This window comes from Lagopus muta, chromosome 1 (assembly GCF_023343835.1).
Source record: "Lagopus muta isolate bLagMut1 chromosome 1, bLagMut1 primary, whole genome shotgun sequence".
Classification (NCBI taxonomy): Eukaryota; Metazoa; Chordata; class Aves; order Galliformes; family Phasianidae; genus Lagopus; species Lagopus muta.
In genome coordinates, this window is record NC_064433.1 from 49,492,953 (window position 1) to 49,517,756 (window position 24,804).

A 24,804-nucleotide genomic window follows, 5' to 3' on the forward strand; every position below is an offset into this window, starting at 1 on the left:
CCTGCACCTCACAGATAAGTCCTTGGCTGTTTTCTACTGACAGTCCTGCTGATATAAGAAACTTCTTCTGCATTTGATGTAAATTAAAGCACCTGAATTGTCACACAAAAGCTGCCGCTAAACACTGGAAGAACTGGTGATGCTCTGCCCTCTCCCTCAGAGCCATTAAAGCTCTCTCATCACATGCTCACTTCATGCTTCCCCACTGAAATGCGAAACTCTCAGCACTGAGGAGTGCCTGGGTGTCAGGAGCTCTTTAGTCAACATGAGTGTTGGAAGGAGTGAATGTTACTCTCTGGATCATCCAGAGTACACTAATGGCTTCAGTTGATCTCTACAGGGTTGCATTTAAGAGCAGCTATGCCAATTGCTTTGAATAGGTGTTTGAAATGAGGTGTCTACAGAGGGATTTCTTATGTCAGCACAGAGGCACAAGCTGGGCGATGGGCTTTTGAGTGTATCAAGGGGCAACAGGGTGCAGCTGCAGTGTGCAGCTGCAGTCAGGTTTCAGGGAGTCTTTTTTTCACTGAAAGGAGTGTGAGGCACTGGCACAGGCTGCCCAGAGAGACTGCGGGTACTCCATCCCTGGAGGCTCAGTGCCAGGTTGGATGGGGCCCTGGACAGCCTGAGCTGGTGGGTGGCAGCTCTGCCCACGGTAGGTGGTGAGGTTGAGTGGGCTTTGAGGTCCCTTCAAACCCAACCAGTCTGTGATTCTCTGATTTTATGATTCTATGATTCTTGGCCATGAGAGGCACAGACAAGCAGAAGCCCTGGTATACCTTAGAGGGAACAGCATTGCCAAAAACTTCTCACACCTCGTTTAGTGCTACTCAGGCTCCTCAGTGTGCTACTCAGACTCTGAGCACAGCCCAAACCCAGACAGCCATATCTCTAGACCAACATCCTTGTTGTCATCACATGAGATGTAATGTTGATATAATTAAAGACCTATCACTTCCTGCTCTGTGCAGAGTTCATCCCTCACCTTACTTCTGGATTACAGCTGCTGGGGCATTTTGCATTACAGGTATCTGTTTGTAAAAAGCTCTGCATTTCCTGCACAGCCCATTGAAATTTCAGTATCTAGTGGGGGGCTCTATGAAAGAAGGGGAGAGACTCTTTAGCCTGGTGTGTTGTAAAAAGACAAGGGGAAATTGAAAGGATCATGGCCAGCAGGTTGAGGCAAGTGATCCTGCCCCTCTACTCCACACTAGTGAGGTCTCACCTGGAGTACTGCATCCAGATGTGGAGTCCTCAGTACAGGAGAGAGATAGACCTGTTGGAGTGCATCCAGAGAAGGGTCATGAATCTAATCCACGAAGTGGAACACCTCTCCTACAAGGACAGGCTGAGAGAACCAGGGCTTTTCACCCTGGAGAAGGGAAGGCTCCAAGGTGACCTGATAATGGTCTTTCAGTATCTAGGAGAGCTACAGGAAAGAAGGGTAGAAATTCTTTTGTGGGGTCTGTGGTGACTGAACAATGGGAAATGGTTTCAAACTTTAAGAGATTTAGGTTAGATATGAGGAAAAAATCTTTTAAGATGTGAGCAGCGAGGCGCTAGGATACATTGCCCAGTGATATGGTTGTTGCCCCATCCCTGGAGACTTTCAAAGCCAGGCTGGATAAGGCCCTGAGCAACCTGATCTAGCTGTGGATGTCCCTGCTCATTGCAGGAGAGTTGGACTAGATGACCTTCAGAGGTCCCTTCCAACTGTAAGGATTCTGTGATTCTATGAGATGGTTTCAAACTGAAAGAGGGAAGATTTAGATTGGATATAAGGAAGAAGTCTTTTACAGCAAGGGTAGAGAGGTGATGGAACAGGTTACCCAGAGAGGTGGTGGGCGCCCCATCCCTGGGGACATCCAAGGTCAGGCTGGAGGGGCTCTGAGCACCCTGATCGAGCTGTGGGTGTCCCTGTTCATTGCAGGGGAGTTGGACCAGATGGCCTTTAAGGGGCCCTTCCAACTCAAACAATTCTATGATGAGCTGCAAATTACTTTGAACAAAAAAACAATCAAAGCCAACAATCAAGAAACTTGTTCTCAGGCCTTTGTATCTGCAGTACAAGGGATCCTCAGTGCCAACACTGAGGATCATCTCCACAGTGCTCTTCTGTTCCAGTTATTCCTGCAGCATGCTTCACTGAGTGCAGCCATCATAATAAGCATATAGACCAAAACACAAGCATCTCTGTTCTGTGGCATAGAAAACTGTCTGGACAGCTTTCTCATGAAAGGAGATTTCCATGTACTGTTTTTCTCTCAGCCTTATTAATCACAGAGACATTTATAAACAAAATATGGATCTGCAGCAGAATGTAGGCGAAAAGTTCATTCTGACAGGAGAAAGCACAGCTCAGCTGTGCTCATCAAACTGTTATTTTTCCATGTGCCGTCCAGCTTCCTCTGTTGCATTTGTTATAACAATGTTTGCCTTCCCACATACTTTTCCCAGTTTTATCTTTGTTTACAATCTCTTCTCTCTTTCTTGCCTAAGAGAAATACCAAACAAAACACTTCCCTGGGTTCCTCTTCATTCCTCCCCTTTTTGGTTTTACACTGGCTCTCGGGATGTGTTCTGAAGGGTTAATCCTTTATCAAACATTGACAAACACCCAGGAAATTCAGTGCACCACACTGTCATTTTAAAGCACCTGTCCTAAGGTGCTAACATGTGCTCGTTGCACAGAATCAGAAGCTTTCACAGCACTACAACATCAATAAGGATTCTGTTAATGTTAAAACCAGTGGGAAGATGAAGCAGGAAGGCTGGTGAGAGACATGGGTGGAGGAGGGGACTGTACTTCTCTCTCCTTTTTGTTATTACTCTACTTGAGATTTCATGGGTAGGCTACAGCAGAAGAGAGGGCATGGAGAACTCATCTGTCCTGTGGGCATAGCATAGAATCATAGAATCCTTTGAGTTGGAAGGGATCCTTAAACACCATCTGGTCTATTTCCCTAGCAGTGAATGGGGACACCTTCAGCTAGATCCAGGTGCTCAGAGCAATTCCAGCCTGACCTCGAGTGTCTCCAAGGATGCATCTTCTACCTCAGCAAAACTGCCCTCCTTGTATCCAAGGATTTCATCAATGTGGGAAGGGCCACGGTTCTCTGTGCTGTTGTTTTACTAGGAAGAAAACAACTTCTACTGTGGGAGGGTACAAAAATGCAGTCTGACTCCTGTGCCTTCCAGCTGCTGGTAGGAACAGGTACCTGCAAGTAGCACTGCCTCTGTTCCCCAGAACAAAATGACACTGGGTCTTGCAGATCCCAGCTCACAAGGCAGCGCATAACATGGCACCAGTCTAGTTATCATGGATGCCATGAAACCTTTTGCTGCCTAGTAATTTTGATGTTATTAGGTGCTGCCTGTATAATGGGAAACCATGATTTTACTGCAGTCCTTATGTGCTGTCGTAATTAGCACAGAGTCCTTTAATGCTAGTTACTTGAAGTATTAATTCCTTAACCGTCAATTAAAAAATCACGTGCAAATTTACCTCTTCCTCAAAAGAGTTATGACTTAACGTGGGGGTACTTACAACATACTACTTAGACTTGCTTAATTAGTCAATCTCTGTAAAGGGCTTTCAAACATGTGAAAGAGCCATCGAACTGCTATGTGCGTTATCTTCAATTAATTTTGTGCAGCTACATCTTTGCTACCAAGAGTATCTTTAGAGTGCCAAGGAAAGGGAGGCACTACTTCCAATTTTGAAAGTAACTGGTCAGAAAGAACTAATTGAAAGATGATCAGACGCTGTGGGAATAGGGATGAACATACAATTTTTCTGTTTCAGCCAGACCTGAGTATGAAATAATAATCATTCTTATCCCTCTTCTGTTTTGACAGTTGTTTTTTTTTAATCCTCTTTGCTTCCATCTTTGCTTTGGGTTTTGACCCTCTCTCATCAAATGTTAACTCCCTGTCTTCCATATTTGACATTAGTTTAGTTAAAAAGAAAAAGGAAAAAATAAAAAGAGTGGATCAAAAGAAAACACTTCAACCTGTGAAGTCACTGAAGTTACACACCCATTAGTGAGGTAGCTTGTTCCAAACCAAGCCACATGGACATCACTTTAAAGGTAAGATGCTAACGGCCTGGAACAGAGCCCCTGCATCAGAACAGGGCCACGTCCAGTCCAGGGAGTCGTGTGCTCTCTCTCCATTTCCTGAACCACTCTGGTAGCCAATGGAGATTAGCTCTTAATGTGCCTTTCAAAGATTTCCATTCTATTGAGAGCTTATATGCTATGTTAATTATTCTCATTTTACTTTAGCCATTAATAATCTGCTTTTGGTAGAGCTCTCTCAAACCTTTGACAATAGGTCCTTTCTGCTAATACCCTGCCTAGTGGCAGCTTAATTTAGGCCAGCAACATTGAATTGGACACCAGAAACCTGTTTCCTGGATTTTTTTTTCTCCCACTGGGACTAACAAAAGATAAGAACATTTTTCTTGCCGAGTCTGATTTGTTTTTAGAATTTTTCACTTGCCTTTTATTTATTTCCCAAGAATGATAAATCACCACTTCCTTGCTGACTGCTGAGGTCCCACATGTTGTGAAAAAATCAGGCAGCTTGTTTAATATAAACTTGCGTGAGCAGTGGTTATGTGGCAGTGTCTCTTTGTCATGGTTTGGATCATTTTTAACATTCGTTTGCAATATATTTGTATCACATCTTGGCATTCACTCAGCCATGATTTGAAATCCTATTCATTTACCTTAATTCATCTAAAAGGAACTGGAACAGAGAACAGACTATTCAATGGCCGCAACTTTATTCTCTGCATACTGTAAAGTAACAGCTCAATGATTTGCATGAGGCATTCCACTGGCAAGTCAGAGCCGTGTACTCAGTGATCCAGAACACCCCACCTTCTCAGGGACAGAACTTCTGGCACCAAACCTGAAAAACCTCTTCTTCCCAGCCCCTCCCCAGTGCAGTTTTAGAAAGGAACCAGTAAGGCTTGCCCACTGTTATTCAATCCAGAGGATATTCATTTAGCTGAAGGGCTTGATCTGCTCTATAACCAGGACATCTACAAGGATGCACAGGTACCTTGGAAAGCAGCTTGAAAATGAGACAGATTGTTGCAATAGGGTGCAGACAGAAGTGCAGGACAGCAGGACTGTCTGTAGTGCTTCCACAGACTGTCTTCTACTGTCTGTAGAAGCACTGAAATTAGCTTCTCACCCTCCCATATCTTCATCACCAGGTTGTTTGTACAAAAACTTACAGGATTTCACCCCTTCACCTGGTATCCACAGAGTCTAAGCCCACAGAAAGTGCTAGAGGTGGAAGCCAAAAAATATTTAGAAAAGTCATGGTTGCCTTGTGCCTCAGCCTGAGGACTTTTCGTCCCTATCTAAATGAAATGTGATTACCAGTCATCATTTTATTCACCTGGGCACTTGTCCTACCTCTGAAAGAAAGGTGAAACAGAGCTTGAATGGACTATAAATGCAACCAGATCCAAAATAAAAGGGGTAGGTTCTACCCAGATACCAAAGCCTGATTTCTCTGAGGTGCCATTTCCACTGAACGAACCCAACTGCAGGAAGTTATCAATACTTAAACAAACGAATGATGGGCAGGGAGGATCCAGCAAGATTTCAATCAACAGTCCAGGATTCTTGCTCCCCTCTCAGTCATGAACATGCAAAACAGGGAAACAAAATCCTTCAGAGGGTTCTCTTTCTTACCAGCGTCTCGAAAGATCAATTGCCAATAAATTAAGACAAAACCAAAACCACCAAATGTCCTGGGGACAAGGGAAGATGCACTCCTTCTCTGTCCCTGTCATGTCAGATAAGCAGCTCTGATATGAACCTCTGGGGCACAAATGCAGCCTCACAGTAGCACCGGTGTGACGTAGTTGGCAGGGAAGAGACCCAGTTCCCCACGCAGACGTCCCTTCCACCATGATGGGTTGGAGCTGTCTAGGACTTCTACGATGTCTCCGCTGCGAAAGCCCAGCTCATCATGTTCCACAGCATCAAAGTCGTACAAGGCACGGACCCATAGTATTCGCTGAGAAGGAGACAGAGATGAGCAGGAAACCATGAGTTACATGCTTGATCCAGATCCTTCAGTGAGCTCATGCCTTCTCACAGTGCCCAGACCCCCTACTGTGGTGAGCTGATGCTAAGTTCCTTCTTCTGATAGGTCGGTTAACTAAGAATGATTTTGAGTACAGTTGTAGAACTATGCTAATGTAACACTCTAGTCCTACCTTCAAAGAGCCACAGGATGAGATTCAAGTGGCCACAATAGAGCCTTGAGACTCAGAAATGTCTTCTAAGATACGTCCCAACACGTTCAATACACTGTTTCAAGTGTGACCTCTGTGCAGATGGCATTGCCCAAACTGCTTGGCCATCACTAAGAGAACCATTGAGTTGGGTAGGTGCAGCCCTGCAAGCACGTTACCCACCGGTGTCTGCTGGTGCAGTGGGTCCGTGTGTCTGCGTTGCATAGCTGCTGCACTTCCTTGGCTATGATATCTTAGTCCATGCAGTGCATCTTTCCTGTCCAGGCTCCCCCCGTACCTATCCTAGAAGGAAAACAGCAAGAGAAATGTCACAAACATTTAAACGATTACGAGTGAGGGGTTTTAAGAGTCATTGGTGGTCAAGGAGTCAGGATCCAACCCTCCTGTAAATGATCTTAGATGTCTGCTTCCAGTACAGTCCCTGTGCTGCAGTCCTGGAAGCAATTCCTGTCATGGAAGAGGTCACCTTAGGTTCTTCTATTTTGGATTTTTCTCCATAGAAGTTGAAATTTGGCTGCCCTCAGCTATGTTCCACATCTGCTGGAAAGAAGCTTCAGTGTCCTTTTTGGCCTCTGGAAGCTTTGGAAAAAAGCTTAGCCTGTTCTAAGTCACAGGTGAAAAGCCAGCTTGCCAAGGGGACACTTTGCCTATCTGGAGTTACTGAGACTCAGTCTGCCTACTTCCCTTTTCCTGCTCCATGCTGTACAGAGCAGAGAACAGGCCTAAGAACCCAGTAGCCCCATTAATGAAAGGGGGGAAAAAAAAAAAAATAAAAATCAAAAAGAGGAAAAAAAACATTCAAAGAAAAGATGCCAAATGGCCGCACATCTGAAATCCTACCAATGGAAAGCTTTGAGGAAGCAAGTTCTCTTCTGTCTGCACAGTCAAGAGGTGCTGAGTGTCTTCATCTCTACAGGCTGTATGCGCACTGAGGGTTTCTTATGATAACAATGTGACAGCATCTGTTATCATGTTAGCTCAGGTTGCAGCAGTGCTTCAGTGTCACAGGATCTGAGCGCTTGTATCAACAGAGGGGAAGAAGAACAACAGCTTGTGCTTTCTGAAAAAAGCTATCTGGCTCTTGCTTCTTTTATTGGACTTAGTCTTCTACATGTTCCCTTGGTCTTACTTTGTCAGCATGAAATGTATCTGAGACTGGAACACAATTTGCACCTCAGCTGTCCTTGCCTGGAGGTGAGTGACTTCAATCTGGCTTTTCAGGATTTACTATATGGGTGCTTCACTCCTGAGTGTTTCTGCTTCGTAACAAATGTGACTCAGAAGTAGACTGTGCACCAACAAGTGCAGGCCCTAGGCTTTATCACAGGCCGTTTTGTTCCATCAGCAGTCCTCTGACAGGCTATCTGGTGAGAGATCAGCTCTTTCACGATTGTCCCTGGCCAAAGGAGCTCTCATGCCTTAGAGGACACAGGTTTGGATTTCTTCCCTTCAGCAGGACAAGTCCTCTCCTTGGCTGATATCACCCCATCTCCATCAAGAGACACAAGCCAACCTTACCGCTATGGTTTTAGCTGGGATAGTTAATTTTTTCACAGAGGCTCATGTTATGGTATGCACAGGATTTTTGTGAAAATGATTTCCTCCCAGATTAATCAAGAACCTTGAAGACATCACCAGATACTGCTGTTGTCCTCTCCATTCCTGTGCTAACACGGGAGCAAAGAGGCATCACACATCAGGGGTGCATCATGATGAAAGAGCACAGAGAGGGCCCTGAATGAAGAGGAAAATGAGGAAGAACGTTCTGGAGGAAGTCAAAATCTCCCAGTGTTACCATAATCATTTCTTATTCCTGATGTGTTTTGTGTCACCGTCAGCAGCATCACATAGGAAAAAAGAATAGGCAGTGAGGTTTCATTTGTCCCTCAGACTTGAGAGGAGTTCCTGAAACTGTGTACAAGACTGGGAAGTGTTTCTGTACATTCACATGGCACTAACCCTGGTCTTCCATTTTTTGGGATGGAACCCAGTACTCTCAGGTTCCCAGTGGGAAGGACCATGGCGAACCATTTTCTATTTTTTGTTTGTTTGTCAATCAGTCCCAAGGATCACAGAACTAAATAAAGCTGACATTTATTTCAATCCAGAAGAGCTCCCCAGGCTGATACCATCCATCATTGCTGCTGTTCCCATAGGAAGAACTGATTGACTGCCTCCTAACACAGATTCAGGGTGGCAGATTTTGATAAAGTGGCTGTTCACTTGCTATCAAGCAATCAAGGCAAATGTTTTGTGTGCCCAGGCTTCATATGCTCTCTTTCCTGGTAGAATCACAGAATATCCTGTATTGGAAAAGACCCACAAGGATCATCAAGTCCAACTCCTGGCTCCACAAAGGACCACCCAGAAATCAAACCATATGTCTGAGAGCGTTGTCCAAATACTTTACCTGTTGCTGGTGCAACATGGGGACAGGATGGTCCACATATCTCTTGGAGATAGAAGAATGAGCTTCTCCAGCTGCTCCACCCACATGGAGTCCATCCCGGCTCATTCGTTCCAGGCTCCCACCACGCCTTTCCTGAGGGAAGAAAGATTCCAAAAGTGAGGTCAGGTTTTGCTTCCCACCACGATCCTGACTGAAGCTTAGCAATCATTACCCATGGATTATTATCACTACCCTTTATGTTGGAGGATCTTCCAGAGATAGGCTCCTCTGAACAGAAGGACAAATCAAGACTCCTGGATTGTAGATCTTTGTCATAGCTGTTAGCATTTGAAAAGTGGGTGGTAATGGGTGATGCTGGCCTGAAAATGTGGTCCCTTACATGAGGTTTGGCAAAAGAAGCAAACTCTTTTTAGAAATAATGCCCTCAGACTTCATTTGTCTCTGCACTGAAATCCGTATATTGCTATCATTTTATCATATGGCTGTAGCAGCTAAAAATTCTAACTGTGAACTGAAACCCTACTGTGCTGAGTGCTAAACATACCCTGCTGAGCCCATCACCATAACAAATGCACAGAGCCTTTGCCAAAGCAAACTTGACTCCTGTTTTTTATTTGCCTGTCTGCATCTTGTAGCAAATGCCTTTCCCTTCCTGCTCACAGTCAGCTCAAACAGGTTATTTTATTGGTAATCTTGCATACAAGTCTTCCTTTCTCCTTCCCCAGACTATTCTTTGCTGTGCTCTCTCTCTCACAGGTCCCAGAGTCTCTATTTTATATCCCACTAATGCATTTTTAAAGTGCTGAATAAGTGAACTAAAAGGAGACAACAACACAAGTCCCCTCTTCAGACTAAAATATAAATCCTCTCTTTTTCAGAGCCAGCAAGAAACGTGCAGCCACGTGCAGCCTATAAAACTGCTGTGGTGAGCAGGTCCTGTACTTCCTGCTCACCTCTGTCTGCACATCCTGGTAATTTAACACCAGAATCCGTTTCCCAGTAGGGTTGGACCTTGGTTATTGCAGTGACTGGGCATGATCACTCCCAGTATTGTGTGTGCAGTGCAGAGCAACCGCTGCTATGGCGTTTGCTTGTCCTCCTGGCACAAAACCAGGTATTCATTGGGCCAGGATTTCCCTGCTTTCTTATCTTCTCATCTACTACATCTTCCCTGAGTACATACCTTGTTCCCACATCTGCTGTGCTCTCCTCAGCAGTGCTTTTCAGCCCTTACTAGCCACTAGCCTCCACACCCTTAATTGTGTTCACTGAGTAACAGAAAATACATGATTCTTCTGAACAAACTTTGCACTGTAATAACAGCTGCAATCTGAGTGTATTCAAGGACAAAAGGACATCAGATTCAAATTCTCCTCAGACAACCTAACAGTAAACTTTGTACGAGCCCTTATGAAAAGAGCTAGGCATTTCATGCGGTAGAACCTGCCTCCCTTGCTTGTGCAAGGCATCTTAGAATTTCATCTCCAGAGCCTCAGAACAACTTTAGCAGAACTCCTCTATGTGGATTTGAGCCCCTTCTGTTAATATCCAAAACAAAATCTGAAAATTCTGCTCAATTACATAACCACATGCACTACTGAATCAACTAAAAATCTGTGTTGCAGCATCCACCAGCACAGTGTTGTGGTTAGTTTTCCAAGGGCAGACCCTCTCTCACACTTTCTGCAAGACATTCCTGTGGGCCAAATTCCTTCAATAGAAGGGTTTCTTACTCAATAACTCTTGAGGACAGCTTGTGCTTACCTTCTCTTCTCGGCTGTCGTCCCTCAGGAGAATCTGCTTCTGCCTGGAGATAGTACTTGTCCTGTAGTAGTCTACCAGCTTGTTCAGTGAGTAGAATTTCTCTGTCCACAAGTAATAGTTTCCCTTTGAGTCCCTCATCACTTTGAAGTGTTGTACATCATCTTCATGCCTGAATCCAATTTAGAAAGTAAGAGATTAACTGGACTGCACCGTCATCTTCCTTGAAAAAGAAGGGAATCAGAATAGATCTTTCTGCCACTTGGCCAAACTGAGACTTCTGGAAAGTAAAGCAATGTCAGCTTTTGTATGCACTGGACCTAGAGATGGTTTTGTATTTCAAAAAACATATTAACTGACAAACATAGAACACTGAAGTGCTGCTCAGTCACAGAGTACTGTCGGAGCGAGGCATGGGGCTGTAAAGCCTGTCCTCTGAAGGAAAGGCTTTCAGAGCCCAAAATATCCAATAGCTATTATGTACTTTGTATAATACTCAAACGTGCAGTTGTGATCTACCCCCTGACCTCTTCAGGTTCCTGTTAACACCAGACTGAATTGACTATGAGATGTATTATACCCTTCTGCACCATGGACATCACCACTTTGTGAAGACATAGTCGCAAGACGTAGTCACACATTATAACTGCACAATATCTAGTGTAATATCATGTCTACTGGTCTGTCTCCCTACCCAAAAAGAAAGAAAACAAAAAATTATTAGTTGCTATTACAAGAAAAAATTACCAGTCTCACCTCCTGTCCTGCTCTGCCCTGCAGCTTTCCTTCCCTTACCTCTTAACTGATTTGGACAATTCCTCTTTGGACCACATGTGATCTGGTTTTGGTTCTCACTTCCTTTGTGCAACTCCAAAAACTCAAGGCACTGGTTTCAAAGGCTACATCTATACAAATAATCTAAACAGGGATTAGACAGAGACTGGAGTCTATCTTGTAGTGCTACAGTTACATGACTGCTAATGTTATTGCAAGGTTTTGGCCTAAACCAAAAAAGTCTCCCAGATAGTGCAGCGTGGTGGCTATGGGTGCAGCATGGGCCAGGAACCATTGCCAGTGAACTTCTTGAATACAGCTATTCTGTCCTGTGAGGTGAAGAGAATTTAGCCATGTGGGTCTGAACTCTGCTGCACTGTTTGACCTTTGGGCCAGAGAAAGTGCCTGACAGTGCTCAGATCATTGATGTACAGGTAGCCATGGTCTCTTGAACTGGGACACAGAAAGAGGGGTCCATAGTGAACTAAGTGATCCTGGCAACATGTTTTCCTGCATCCCCCCCCAGATACTTTTTGAGCTTCTTGAAGCAGAAAGTTCACTATGCTTGGGAAAGGCAGTGCTAATCAGTACTTTAGTTTATAACTGATTATTGACTGAATATTGATTAATTGAAAATCTGGAAACTGACCAGCACTTAACAGCTCTGCTTTGAAACAATGAGAAGGGCCGAAGTACAATAACTGGATGTAAAGCAGCTGGGCTGCTAGCAACTAAAAGCCAATTCTATCCAATCGACTGGTGGGAAATAAGTTAATAATGTAACAGTCTTGTCTTAATGGGTAGTATGGAATTCTTGGATATAGTAACTGAAGCTGTCAAATAATACAAATGGAAGGCACATGTTTTGCACTGCGGGAGATGTCCCATGTACCACTCCGCTTTGCTGCAGTTCTTTCAGAGGAGCAGATCTCCAGGGAATGCAGCTTTGGAACGGGACATTCACTGCATCACTAGAAAGGAGACTGAAACATTGGGGAATCAGGTGCCTAACTCATTCTCATTCATGTGACACAGAGGCACTGCCTGGCTGGAGGCATTCAAACTTCTTGAGAGGTAAGGTCCCATTAGGATTCCTGTCAAGAAGGAGCTAGGGAGATCATTAACCAGAAAAAGACGCAGGAAAGTGTTGTGAGAAGCAGATACCTGACAGAGATGGAGAAGTCACCGTGAGAGTTCTGACTGGCTCGGACAATGAAAGAACCAACTCCTTTGCTCATGAGGATGCTCTCAGCTTCGTGGCGGGATATCTTCTCATCAAACCAGCTGTCAAGTGGGAGAAGTCATGGAAACGTGAATAAAGGTGTGAATGAAGATAAGGAACAGAAAAGTTCAGGGTAAGGAGACTATGAATAAATAGGATGGCGCAAAGACAAAAGAAAGGAATCAGAGGATCCCACAGACACGCTAAGATACAAGGTCTTGATGGGTGTGAACCATTTGCTTTGAGCAGTAAAAGCACTTAGATGCAAAGAGGCCAAAGTAAGCTTTGGCCTGCTAAGCAACACTCAGCTAAAAGTTTAATTACAGGCACAGTGCAGTAAAGTGTTACTCAAAGAGATTTTAAATTAGAAAGGTATATATATATATATGCACATACATATGCACGTACATATGCACGCACAATTCTCAGACATACATCAAATTGCTCTTGGAAAACTGATTGAAAATTACTGGAGTGTGATGGATATATTGTGAGGAACAAACATAAATTTTTAACAGAAGCAAGGCATGAAAGTTTCAGTGCTAATAAATTGGCTTCTGCAAGACTTATAACACCACAAAATCTCAGAACCACAGAATTCATAACTACACTCATGTAAATGTAGCCAGTAGTATAAGGCACTGGACAAATAATGAGAAAAGTCACCATAAAATAGTAAAATAATGCTGTGTCCATAGGAATTTTTAAGTAGAGAGAAAAAACGTAGTGTGTACTTCTTACGTCTGCAGGTAATAAGATCTGAAATCTGCAGCTTCATTAGCTGTTTTGCATTAAAATTAAGGACTGATAGTTTTGCAAGCTCTATAGCTTCATCTTTTCAGTTCTGTTATTCTTCTCGTCACCACCGTCGTGGTTTACCTATGTATCATCAACAGTCAATGGGAAATCAGAATTTAATCAGCATTGATATGAAGTCTCGCTGCTTACTGGCAATACACAGTTGGAAAAAATGGTCCACCAAAAAAAAGAAATGACTTTCCTCCCTATATCTGGCTCTAGCACTTGCCACGAGCTGTTTCCAAGTGCAGATGTCCTGCTCTTAGAGAAGTGTCGAAGTAGAAATGTTTCTTCACAGCTCCTCTCACACGGAGAAAACATCATGAGGAAATGTGTGTGAAAATAAGAAGCTGCCCACATTTCCCTGTGGGATGCCACAGCCCTGCGAAAGAGTGAACAAGCACAATGCACTGGAAGATCCTGGCCCCTTGAGGCCTCAATGCAACAGCCCATCTTTGCAGAGCAAACTAAGTTCTTTGGCTCAGCTGAGCAGGCGGGCTCACGTCCAAAGAAACCAGCAATCCCACCTCCAAAGGGAACAGTGGTGCTTACATGTAGGACACAATGGCGTTTGCCTGTTGAGGGCACCGGCACGTCAGAGCCAACAGAACTGGGCTTGAGATGTGCTCTGCCCACGTCCTCTGAAATGCTGCCGTGCTCATTTTGAAAAAGGACAATTTTAGGATCGTAGAATAGAATCAGAATCAGTGAGGTTGGAAAAGACCTCTAAGATCACCCAGTCCAACCATCAGCCCATCCCACTGACCATATCCCTCAGTGCCACATCTGCGCAGTTCTTTGAGGGGCTTCAGGTAGTATTTCTGCCAACTGCAAGGAGAAAGGCTATCAAACTGCAGTCTATTGGCATTTTTATGGCACAGGTCTGGGCAGCATGCTTAGCAAGCATTTCAACACCTCTCAGTCCTTTCTCAAAGTGCCATCTTCCCAGTAGGGAGACAGACGTGAGGCACGCCTGCCCTGTGACAGATCTGTGTTTGGGTGCGCAGACACAAAGCGTGGAGAGGGATGTGTGTTTGCGCCTGCACGCGTGTGGGAGCCGGGTGGCACGGCTGGTCTATCATCTCTGTCAATCCACGAGCTGTCACACTTGGTGCGGCGTTGCACTGACCTCTAGTGTACCGAGAGGAGCTCGCACACGTCGCAGGGGGAGGGAATGCGGATGACAGGGTGGGGAAACGAGAGAGAATGCGGTGAAAGAGTTGGGAGGAGGGAATTACGCTTTTATAGTTCATTTACAGAGAGTTCTTGCGCTTCCTTTTGTGCCCAGCCTCTGCCTCGGTCGCCAAGACTTCACATCGTGACTATTCTCGTTCTGTCCAAGGAGAGCTCCATGCAGCTCCTGCCGCATCCCAGTGGCATCCCTACGAGCAGCAGTAACAAAGGAGTCACTCGAGAGCGATAAAGAGAACTGTTCGGTTCTGAAAGAACAGAGGATGCTCCAGGGTAGGAAGAAGGTGCGCTGGCAGAACTGTGCGTGGCTTCATGCCAGCCTCAAACTGTGATGGGCTGATGGCTGGACCAGATGATCTTAGTGGTCTTTTCCAACCTGAATGCTCCTATGATTGTGTGTTATAACCAGTGCTTCCTCTGTCATGCCTGCCTTGACTATCCTTTAGAAATGTGCAATGCTGGTGCATGCATTTCCCATGACACTTACGGGGGAACTTGGAAATCAATGAAGTTCTTAGGAACATAGCCCTCTTGGCTTCGGAGTTCAGCTTTGTACCACTCTTCCTGGGAGCTCAAAACCTGCAACGGAGAGACAGATTGAATAAACATGTCTCCTGAGAAAGGCAAAACTCACTAAGACACTGACTGAAAACCAGAATTTTGTGTAAAAATGAAAGAGAATTTCTCATATACTTTACTTCTTACCCACCTTAAAGCAGAATTACTGGCTGATGGCCACTTCAGTGCAAAGAAAACAGTGAAGAAGGCCAAGTGGCATTAGACTGATTGCTTGTTAACTTTATCCCTTCCTCTGAATGCCTCTCCAGGTGGCAGGGGATGCAGTCTGCATATCTCTGATGTCTGTGAGATGAGGGAAACCAGCTTGGAGGGACTTAATGGGGGTTTAAGGAGTTCTCTGTGCTGCTTTTAATAGTGCTGGATTATCTCAGATTCACAGGGAAAAGAAAAATCAGTGAAAACTTCTCTGACATGTATGGAGGGTTATAAAGCTGCACCTGTGTGTGTGTGTTATGGCTGCACAGAAGTCATCCTATTCTCTCAACACACCATTCTGCTCGAGAGTACTTAATAGAATCATTTGAATTGAAAGGAACCCTTAAAGACCATCTGGTCCAACTCCTCTGCAATGAACAGGGACACTTACAGCTAGAGCAGTTCAGAGCCTGGTTCAGCTTAACCTTGAATATCACCAGATGCATCCATCAACTCTCTGGACTATTTAGTGGGCTATTTAGTAGCCTAATTATTTAGTGGGCTATTTAGCGGGCTAAGTTTTCAGCGGCCGTGAGCTTTGCCAGGGTAGATAAAAGGAGGCAGAAAGCATTGTAAAGCAACTCCCACAATTCCAATATTTAGGGCAGCAGGAAGCCAGCCTACAGAGCACATGGAGCAGCTTCAAGACTGTTCACATTAATGCTGACCATAAAGGTCCATAGGGAGTGCACTGCTGACCACAGACTGCCCAAATTCACTGCTCCCTTGTGGATGGTCTCTGGTGCAGACCTCAGCTAGCAGGAAGAGGACAGAGACACAGCAAGTTTGTGGCTTTCCTGCAAACACTGCGGTCTTTGGTGTTCTGTTTGACATTCCAATTCATGGGACAGAATTCCTTTTTATAAAGTAGAACGTGTTTCTGCTCATTCTGGTTTTGGAGGGGAGCCTGAGAGGATGTATCCTGACAGTTTTAAAAGGAGAAAACAAGTGGAAAAGACTTTATTTGAAATCTATTGTTTAACAATAATAATACTTGTTCTATAAGCCAATCCCATGTTTCTGGGAGGCTAACATTCTAACTGCTTGGTGCTGGCAACAGGATGCTACTGTCTTTGGGGCTGATTCTCCATTGCCTTGCCTGCCACATATGTCTCTTCCATGCATTTGGATAAAGAAAGGTTGAGAATAGAAAGCCATGGAGATCCCTTCTTGTCCTGTTACTGCTTTCCCACCCCTGGGTTCAGGATTAAGGTTCTCTTTTTTTGCTGCTGTGGCCAACCAAAGGGAATGACAGCCACATACCACACCCTGCTCAAGTCCTGTTGGCAGCAATGTTTCTAGGACGACATACCTCCTGGTCCTTAGTGCACAACTGTCAGGTTTCTGTGTGTCATCCTCTCAGAGAAGGATGTGGGATGTGTGTGTGAGAGAGAGAGGGTAGATTTCCTCCTGTCACTGGTGGTTGAGGGCCTCGTGTTTCCTGTTTTCTAGTCTCTGCATCAATACTGTTCATTTTATCTTCTTCATAAATCAGAGCAGACAGCCAGCAGGTTGAGCAGGCAGCAGAAGGGGGCTCGGGATGGGGTATGAATGTATGTGTTTGTTTGCCAGATGGAGAGGCACTGCTCAGGTTATTTTACTGCTGCTAGGTCTTGGGCAGTGTGAGTTTGTTCACCTGAAGGACCTTAAAGCAATAGGCTGTCTGACTTCTGATAGTGAAGTCTTAGTGACTACTAATATTAATACTGATGTGTTTGAACCGTTTTCATCAGCAGCTTTCGATGTAATTTGAAAGGAAGCTCTAGTTTCTAATGATTGTACAGGAAGGGAAACTAACAGAAGGAAAGGTGACCTGGCCAATGCCATCACTGTAGCCAGGGCTTTAATGAAACCACAGTCTCCTGAGGAAGCAGATATCAGGTAAAGATCAGGGGATGGTAGGGCTGTGAGGACTACTCTGAAATTAAGGAAGAATTAGGAATGGGAGTGTTCATCAATCCTTCACATATCACTGGGGGAAAAAAAACGTCTTTGATCTTAATGAATTCTGGATGCCATTAGCTTTGTTTAAGCTTTAAGGATTAAAAGGGCAATAAAATAAGAAATGGTGCTGATGGAAGAGGCAGAGCCGAGACATAATATCTGGTCATTAAATGGAACAGCTGGGTCTGTACAGGGAGGTGGTGAAGGTTTCTTGGTAGAACAAGATTTTATATCTCATTATTTTGCAATATCCCTTTAGCTAGTGGAGGAGTTAAGGCCTTAGAGAAATGTTTTGCCCAGTCATTTTCAACTGAAGCAGAACAACTATGTTGTGGGTTGAAAAGTGGGCAAATAATTTGGGTGGAGCAGAGTGTGGCTTCATCTTTGACACTTCAGTAGGGTTAACAAACTGTTTTACTGTAGCACACGCACATCAACATTCAAGAGACTCTCTTATACTCTGTATTTCTTATGATAACTTCTGCCATTTTGCTATTCTTCCACTGCTCAGTTCCTGCGGGAGTTTGTGTAACATTACTAGCTGAGGACCTCTTAAATTTTTCTATTATGTGTGTAACAGACTGTTTCATGGACATTTCCTCTTCCATTTGCAACTGCCTAAAGCCCCTGAGGCAACTAACAGTAATTACTTATGGTGAAAAGTTAGATGTAAGTTCTACAATGCATGTTAGCCATCATTTTAACAGTTTAAGAGTTGGAAACGAGGAATACAGCAAACTCTCTGGCCCGTATTCATCCTGCTTGCCTTCAGACACAGTCATCCTAAAAACAGTCACTCTAGACTACCTCCATATTCGATGAAAACAGACAGGATCTTCAAAAACTGTTCTAACAAAGAACTGAATCTCTTCCACGGCAAAGATGATTATACTTCCCCATTGATTACTAGAGGACTACAGGACAACTACATGCATAGTTTAGGGACCAAGTAAAGTCAAGTAGAGTGGACCCAGTGGAGGTTGCTGGTTGACCTATGGGAATCTAATATCCTGCATTCCTATCCCAGTTCATAGACATTAGCATTCATATGCTTTGCCAAGGCAGAAAGCCTTGGCAGAATATCAGCACTGATCTTTAGTCATTCTTAGAGCCACACTTACCTTCAGGATATCCCCAGCCTGGAAACTCAGCTCATCCTCTCCAGAAGCAGTGAAATCAAACTTGGCGATGGCTTCCATACTGTATTGGTGGCAGAGCAGAGCTGAAAGAAGTGTATGCAGGTCAGTATCTAAACGCTCCTCAGACTGCTGAGTCTAGCTTGCAGAAAGCTTATAAGCAGTGCTGTGATTTGCACATAGATGAGCGTGCACCTACCATTAGTTGACGTTAGTTACTAGATACTGAAGGACATTAGCAGGCAGAAGAGATAGCATGGCCAAGAAGCTGTAAGTCTCTCAAGAAATTAAAAAAATCCAGTGTATCAGCTCATTCCAACAAATCTTTTTCTCTGCAGCAATTTCATGGAAAAGTTTGCACACATCCCCAAAGAAGCTGGTAGCAGGAAAAAACCTTCTTCTGTGTAGACCAAGGACCTGAAGCAGTTCTGTTAATCAAATGATTCTGTCATGCAATAGAATAATGTAGTTGCCCTCTGCAATCACTTACTCTTTATCTCAAGAGGGAGGCAAATTGTGGACAAAAAGAAGAGCTTGCAATAAATATTTTTTTTTCTTGGACAGGGGCCACAATTCTGAAGGTTGAAAGAGACTTTCTTCTGTGATGGCTTTGCATGGGTAACCACAGCATATAGCTAGGAAAAACTGTTTGCAGAAAGATTGTCATCCCTGTTTTGAAGCTGGCGGAGTGTGAAACTGTAGCACTGACAAATTTAAGGCACGCACTTACCCTTCCTCTGTGTTCATAACTCAGGAGCCTGAAACGTACCAGACAGCCTGCAAACCAAAGCCTGCTTTTCATCAGCAGAGCACATGTGGCACGGGAAGTCACAACATGAACTTCGCTTCTTCACCACTTCCTGCACATGCAACTCAGATGTACCCCAGCAGGACCACTTCTATGATCAAGGGAGTTACTCGTTTCCCATGGCTGGCTCGTGCTCCCTGCAGCCCAGCAGCGAGGCTGCCAGTGTCAAGACAAAGAGTGAGGCAGTGCCACATTAAGCAAAGGCACTGCTGTGAGATGTTCCAACAGCCCAGCTTGTGAAGACCATCACACAGCTCCAGTACAGAAGTAACTTCAGTGGTTACTAAACTAGGTTCATCTGGAAACTATGATCCTGAAGTCAAAGGCTTCACCTAGCTTCACTTCCCACAGAATCTCCCAGACTGTAAGACTAGAGAAGTGCCAACTTGCCTGATCCAAAATATTTTTAACCAGAAAACCCAAAAAAGAACCAGTACCAACAACTCAAGTTAGGGAACTATTTTTTGAGTGTCCTGTTACAACTGAGATGAGATCCCCCCAAAACAATGTGATGAGTGAGCTCCAAAATTCTGTCACTTTTAAATTAATGGGCTACTGTAACCCCTGCTGTAAGCTTGCCTTTGACACACAATCCAGGGATTTAACTGCCTGTGTACCAGTAATCCAGGCACAACTGTGTAACTGACTCAAACTACTTAATAAGATCTAGGAGAAAATACTTAGAAAGATTGGAAGGGCAAAAACTGCAGATAGAGCCATGGAGATGGCACCAACAGTAAATAGTTCAAGGATTCAAAAGGAAAAACATCATTCTGGAATGACAATTTCAGAGGAAAAACAACAATGGGAGATTTGGTCAGGACAGTCAGTCCAATTGGGGACCAGCCACAAGTCTTCGAGGTCACTGAATTGTCAGTGCCACTGCTGCTGACTGAGCTGTTGGTAGGTGGCAATGGAACAACACCAAGGTTTGGTCCCAGGGAGCAACTGGGAGCAGCTCTTCACCTGAGCAATGTCTGCCTTGCCAGCAAAAAACCCGTCCTACATCTCATTTCTAACTACAAGGAAGATCTTCACTTGCTTTCTCTTGGATTCTGTTCACACTCTCGTTTCATGCTGCATATTGTAGTTGAATTGGTATTCATAGGACTGAGGTGAGCTATGCAGCACCAGGGCAGATTGATCAGCAGTCCACAGGCAGCTCTGCCTGTTGAGCATCCATCAACTTGTCCTACAGCAGTGGGACTTGTTATGTGCTGGGACTCACGGGTAGCATGACACATAGCCCTTGTGACTTGCCACACGCCTGCTATTCCAACCCAGAGCCCCGAGGTTTTGCCCAATACATCAATACCTACCTGTAACAGACTATGTTTTACCAATATACCTTATTCTCATTCTCGAGCAGCTTCTAGCCCTTTTCACTGAGTTTTCTCTCCATCCACTTACTGATGCTCTTTAATTCTAACTCATTTGCTCTGTGTGTGTCAGAGCTGCAAATATAGCTTAAGCTTGCTGTCTAATTGTCCGTCTTTTATTCCAAGTGCAGCTCTGTGAGTACAACTCAGACTTGATCTGAAGACTGCCCTCTGTTCTTGCACTGACATTCTTTGCACTCCTATTTGTATCTTCCCACAGCCATGCTTGCTGATAGAGAGTAAGGGTATCAAATAAGAGAGGAATTAACCATTGGGAGAACTAGATAAACAATAATACCCTTTCACGGTAGAGAACCAGAGAAAAAAGACCAAGGAAAATTACTTTAGTAAGGGATGTATTCCTGTATTTTATCTTATTGTGGTGGGGATCAGAGCCGATAGTGGAAATGAATCCTGGAACTCCTAATGCAGAACATTAATCCCATCTCAAAGAAAAAAAAAAAAGAAAAAACAACAACAAAACACACAAAAAAAGAAATCAAAGAGAACAAATGGAAAAAACCCCAACCCCAAACCAGTTCAAAACAATAAACTGTATAAATACAAATCCCGTCTTTGATTTTTGCTCCTCAATCACAGGATAGGCAGCAGGGCTTCTCTCCGCAGGGAGCAGGAAGGGGAAGAGCCTTTCATTTCACAGTCTCCCAGGTGCTAAAGATGCCACTGGAGACGTGACCCTCTCGAGAGGGGAAGTGTTTGTGAAACGGTTAAAATCTCCTCTCTCACCTCATTTTCAATTTCAGCAATCACAACCATGGGGAGAGACCAGGAGACAGATACCTCTTCAAACAATCTAACACATGGATTAAATGTGCTTTTCATTGCCAGCGGCTGGATTTAGAAGCGACTCAAATACCATGCACAGTGTTGGCTGTGTTGATAAATCAGCAATGCTGTGGCCTTAAGCTCTTCCCCCACCAACTACTAAAGCAGCACTAGCCCATAATCCTGTCTTTGAACGGCAGCCTACCCCTTTTCATCACCTGAACTTCAAACCAGCTCTGTTTTTCTGATCCCATTCCTCCCTCCATCTGTAACTCGAGGATGTGCGGGTCAGTGCTGGGCCCTTGTGAAAACTGCCCTCCAAAGGGGATGTGAAAACATCCCTCTCTGCATGTGTGTGACTTTGAGCACCACCCCATGACACACCGAGATGGGATTTTTGGGGGCAATTGTCAGAACTCCATTTCTCAAGAGCCTTTTATCCCAAAGGACAGCTCTGCAGTTTGCAGGCAGTCAGATTCTGCTTTTAACTGCCTGGTGCAACTCCTTTAAGCTTTCAAGTAACCAAAGACAATTTTAGACTGTGCATAATATTCTAAGGGGAAAAAAAAAATCACCTTTGTGCAGGGTTTAGCATGAAGCCTCTGCGACGTTTAAAGGAGGATTTGTCAGTTCCAAGTATAGGCTGACTACCTCCATTTTGTGCTGGCTCTCTGCATGGAGGTGAATTTTCTCTGTGGTTCCCCACTGCAATGAGGCAGATCCAAGGGGCACAGGGCTACTGCCGTTCTGTGGGACTGACACTGCAGAAGGTTCATCGAGAGAGAAGAGAAAAGCAGCCCAGCTTTGAGAGCATGAGGCAGGTCTTTCAGTTTGGCAGAATGCCATTCCCTGAGCAAGAACATCAGCCTCTCTCTGTTGATCAAAAGAGCTGAGACCTAAATCATGTCAGCAAGCAGCGTAATCTGACAGCAGCATCCCAAAGAGTTTAACATTGTTCCACTACACCAAGTTGAATCAAAATTCAGTAATAACAATGCCAGGGAAGGTTACCTCCTATGAAGTTTATCACTCTGGGATGGCTCAGGTTCACCCCTACTCAATCTCACATATTAACATCACAGAAGAAAGCACAGCGGCCTACAAAGTGGCTGCTTAAAGCAGCCCTATGAACAGAATCCTGATCTCCCTGTCTGCAGCACGCATATCTCCAGCAGGCAGCTCCATCCAGCAAGGTGTCGTGCTGACAGACACAGCGCGAGCTGCTGCATCTTTGTTCCTCTCTGCAAGAACAACCTATCAGACTGATGAGCAACCAGGGACGGGATTCAACCCTGAACATCTGTACAGAAACTCCTGATGACATTTCAGCAGAAACAATGGCGGAGGGACCCGTTATCTAGAAGAGCTGTGATAGATAAAGGCTTTGTTGTCACCAGCTAAGCCACATACAAGTGGCATGGGAATATTTCGTTCCAAAAACACAAACCTCTTGCTACTGAGTTAACGGCGCAGCTCCACTGACTGTCAGTGATAAGAAGGTAAAATTTATAAGGGAGAACAAGCTACTAATGCACTCAGCATTGTATGTTTCAGTCTTGGCTGCACTGCCATCCAAAGGAATGCAGGGCTCCGGATTGAGCCCTTGTACAATGCTCTGACAAAATGAACCTCCAAATAATAGGATCCAGAGAAGGGAAACACTTTTAGGGCTCTACGACCAACAGCAGTCAGTAACCCAAGTGAGGACAGCTCTTGATCACCCTGGGAAGACCGGGGCCTCTTGTGCTGCTCCAAGCACGCAGAGCAGAGCAGGGCAGCACCATGAGACGCCATGAACAGGCAGCACCGAAGAATACCACAACTCTGAACAATGTTGTGAGCGCATAACATCATGAATCTTTGCTGGTGCTGAGGAACTGGGCTGGGGAAAGCATTCTGCCCCACCTCCTCCTGCAGCTCTCAGCTGGTTGGATGTGACCGCAATGCAGGGATTTGTCCCGCACAAGCACTGCTCTGGTGTGGAAGCCGCCCAACAAGATGACAGCGATCCCGTCCTTTTCCCCTGCCCTGCAGTCCTTTACATCTCCCTCCAAGATCCCACCTCCCTCTGTAGAGCTTTTTCCACACAGCTTGCCCCCCCAGGTCTCTGAGCCACGCTTGCCCCATACCTTTTTTCAGTAGCTCTCCTCTCCTCTGGCACTTTTCTAGAAAGCAGGAGGTGTATTGCTGTCTAGGGGAAAGGAAGGAAAGGAGAGCTCAGCCCATACAGGCTCCTCCCTGCAGTGACAGTGCCACAGTGGTAATGGGTCCACGTGCTTGGACAAGGACGGTCAGGAATTGACATGGAGGACAGAGGTGGAGGCACTGAAATAGTCCATCACAGGCCATTTTCAATCTCTAAATTTGGAGATACTCAGTACGATACATGCTTTTAATGGCGCTGTCAGTTTGCTGCTGCTGCCTCAGCCCATCCTTGTTTAACAGCCAAATAATGGAGGGTATGATCCCTCAAAAAGTGTGAGTTCTACCCAAATATAGAAAACAGAAAAGAGCACAGATCTGGCGAGTTAAATGAGAAACCATAATAAGTCCGTTGAAAAGCATATCTTGAGGAACAAGTAGCTGAAGACATAAAAACATGTAATAAAATTATTTTCAAAGACAACAGAAGCAGGAAGCCTGCCAGAGTGTCTGTAAGGCTGACAGATGATTGAGATGTAAAAAGAGTGCTCAAAGAAGATAAGGATGAAGCATAAAAGCTAAGTGAATTCTCAGCATCCGCGTGTCTTCCAAAGGGATGTAAGCTGTTTCCCACATTGGGGTTTTCTTTGTGGAGAAAAGCCAGGGAAAGTAGAAGAAGTGATTTTAGGACAAATCAGTAAATGAACAGGAGTAAATCCAATAATTCAATATTTTAGAAATCTTGATTGAAAATTAAACGGAGCATGACATAGTAAAGGTTGAGCAATTAAGCTGTGGCATATAATGTAGGACTTAACTCAGTCTCCATATTAGGGCAAAAAGCAGCAAACACAACGTCAACCATTTTAAAAGTGCTTTGAGGGGATGCAAAGAGCAGGAGGTCTAACTTCTGCATGCCTGAAATTAATACACAGAAACCATAATGAAGGAAAAAATTACCGGGAAGAGAGAAATGACATAGCGGTTGCACCTTGTAGGTTTTGCAGAAGGAAGTACTACTGTACAAATCTGATACAGTTCTGTGAAGGAGAGCATGTGGGTGCAGGTGATCATTTGATGTAACATACATTCATTTCTAAACCCTTTTTGATGAAGTCTCTTACTGAAGAGTCTTTAAAAGCCTCCCTCCTAAGCTCTCCAAGAAGAGGAAAGATCCTACAGAGGATTAACAGCTGAATAAATAATAGGGAATGAATTAACAGTTCAACATATTCATAAATGCTATGGAAAAAAATGAAGTGACAAAGCTTACTGACGAGACAAAAAAAAATTCATGGTAATACAAATTAAACCCAATCACAAAGACTTGCAGATGGCTTTCAAAATACTGCTAAAATGGAAGATGAATCTCTGCGCTCATGGCTGGAAAGTAATG

At 44.4% G+C, this 24,804-nt stretch overlaps 1 protein-coding gene across 5 annotated transcripts in view; it reads right to left on the minus strand.

Annotated features, from left to right (window-relative positions):
- Nucleotides 1–4,772: 4,772 nt before the first annotated feature.
- The window catches only part of GRAP2 (GRB2 related adaptor protein 2), a 39,963-nt gene continuing 19,931 nt past the window's right edge, over nucleotides 4,773–24,804 (minus strand). For 3 of the 5 annotated variants that reach the window (XM_048927282.1, XM_048927300.1, XM_048927271.1), the window contains 7 exons: nucleotides 18,279–18,379; nucleotides 14,927–15,018; nucleotides 12,393–12,512; nucleotides 10,458–10,626; nucleotides 8,694–8,825; nucleotides 6,446–6,565; nucleotides 4,773–6,042 (listed from right to left, as the gene is read on the minus strand). In XM_048927282.1, the coding sequence (XP_048783239.1) occupies nucleotides 5,863–6,042; nucleotides 6,446–6,565; nucleotides 8,694–8,825; nucleotides 10,458–10,626; nucleotides 12,393–12,512; nucleotides 14,927–15,018; nucleotides 18,279–18,356 (891 nt within the window). In that variant the 5' untranslated portion in view covers nucleotides 18,357–18,379 and the 3' untranslated portion in view covers nucleotides 4,773–5,862. Of the gene's footprint in view, nucleotides 6,043–6,445; nucleotides 6,566–8,693; nucleotides 8,826–10,457; nucleotides 10,627–12,392; nucleotides 12,513–14,926; nucleotides 15,019–18,278; nucleotides 18,380–19,023; nucleotides 19,955–23,395; nucleotides 23,482–24,804 lie in introns of those variants that run through there. The other 2 variants (XM_048927292.1, XM_048927311.1) reach the window with 2 other exon arrangements.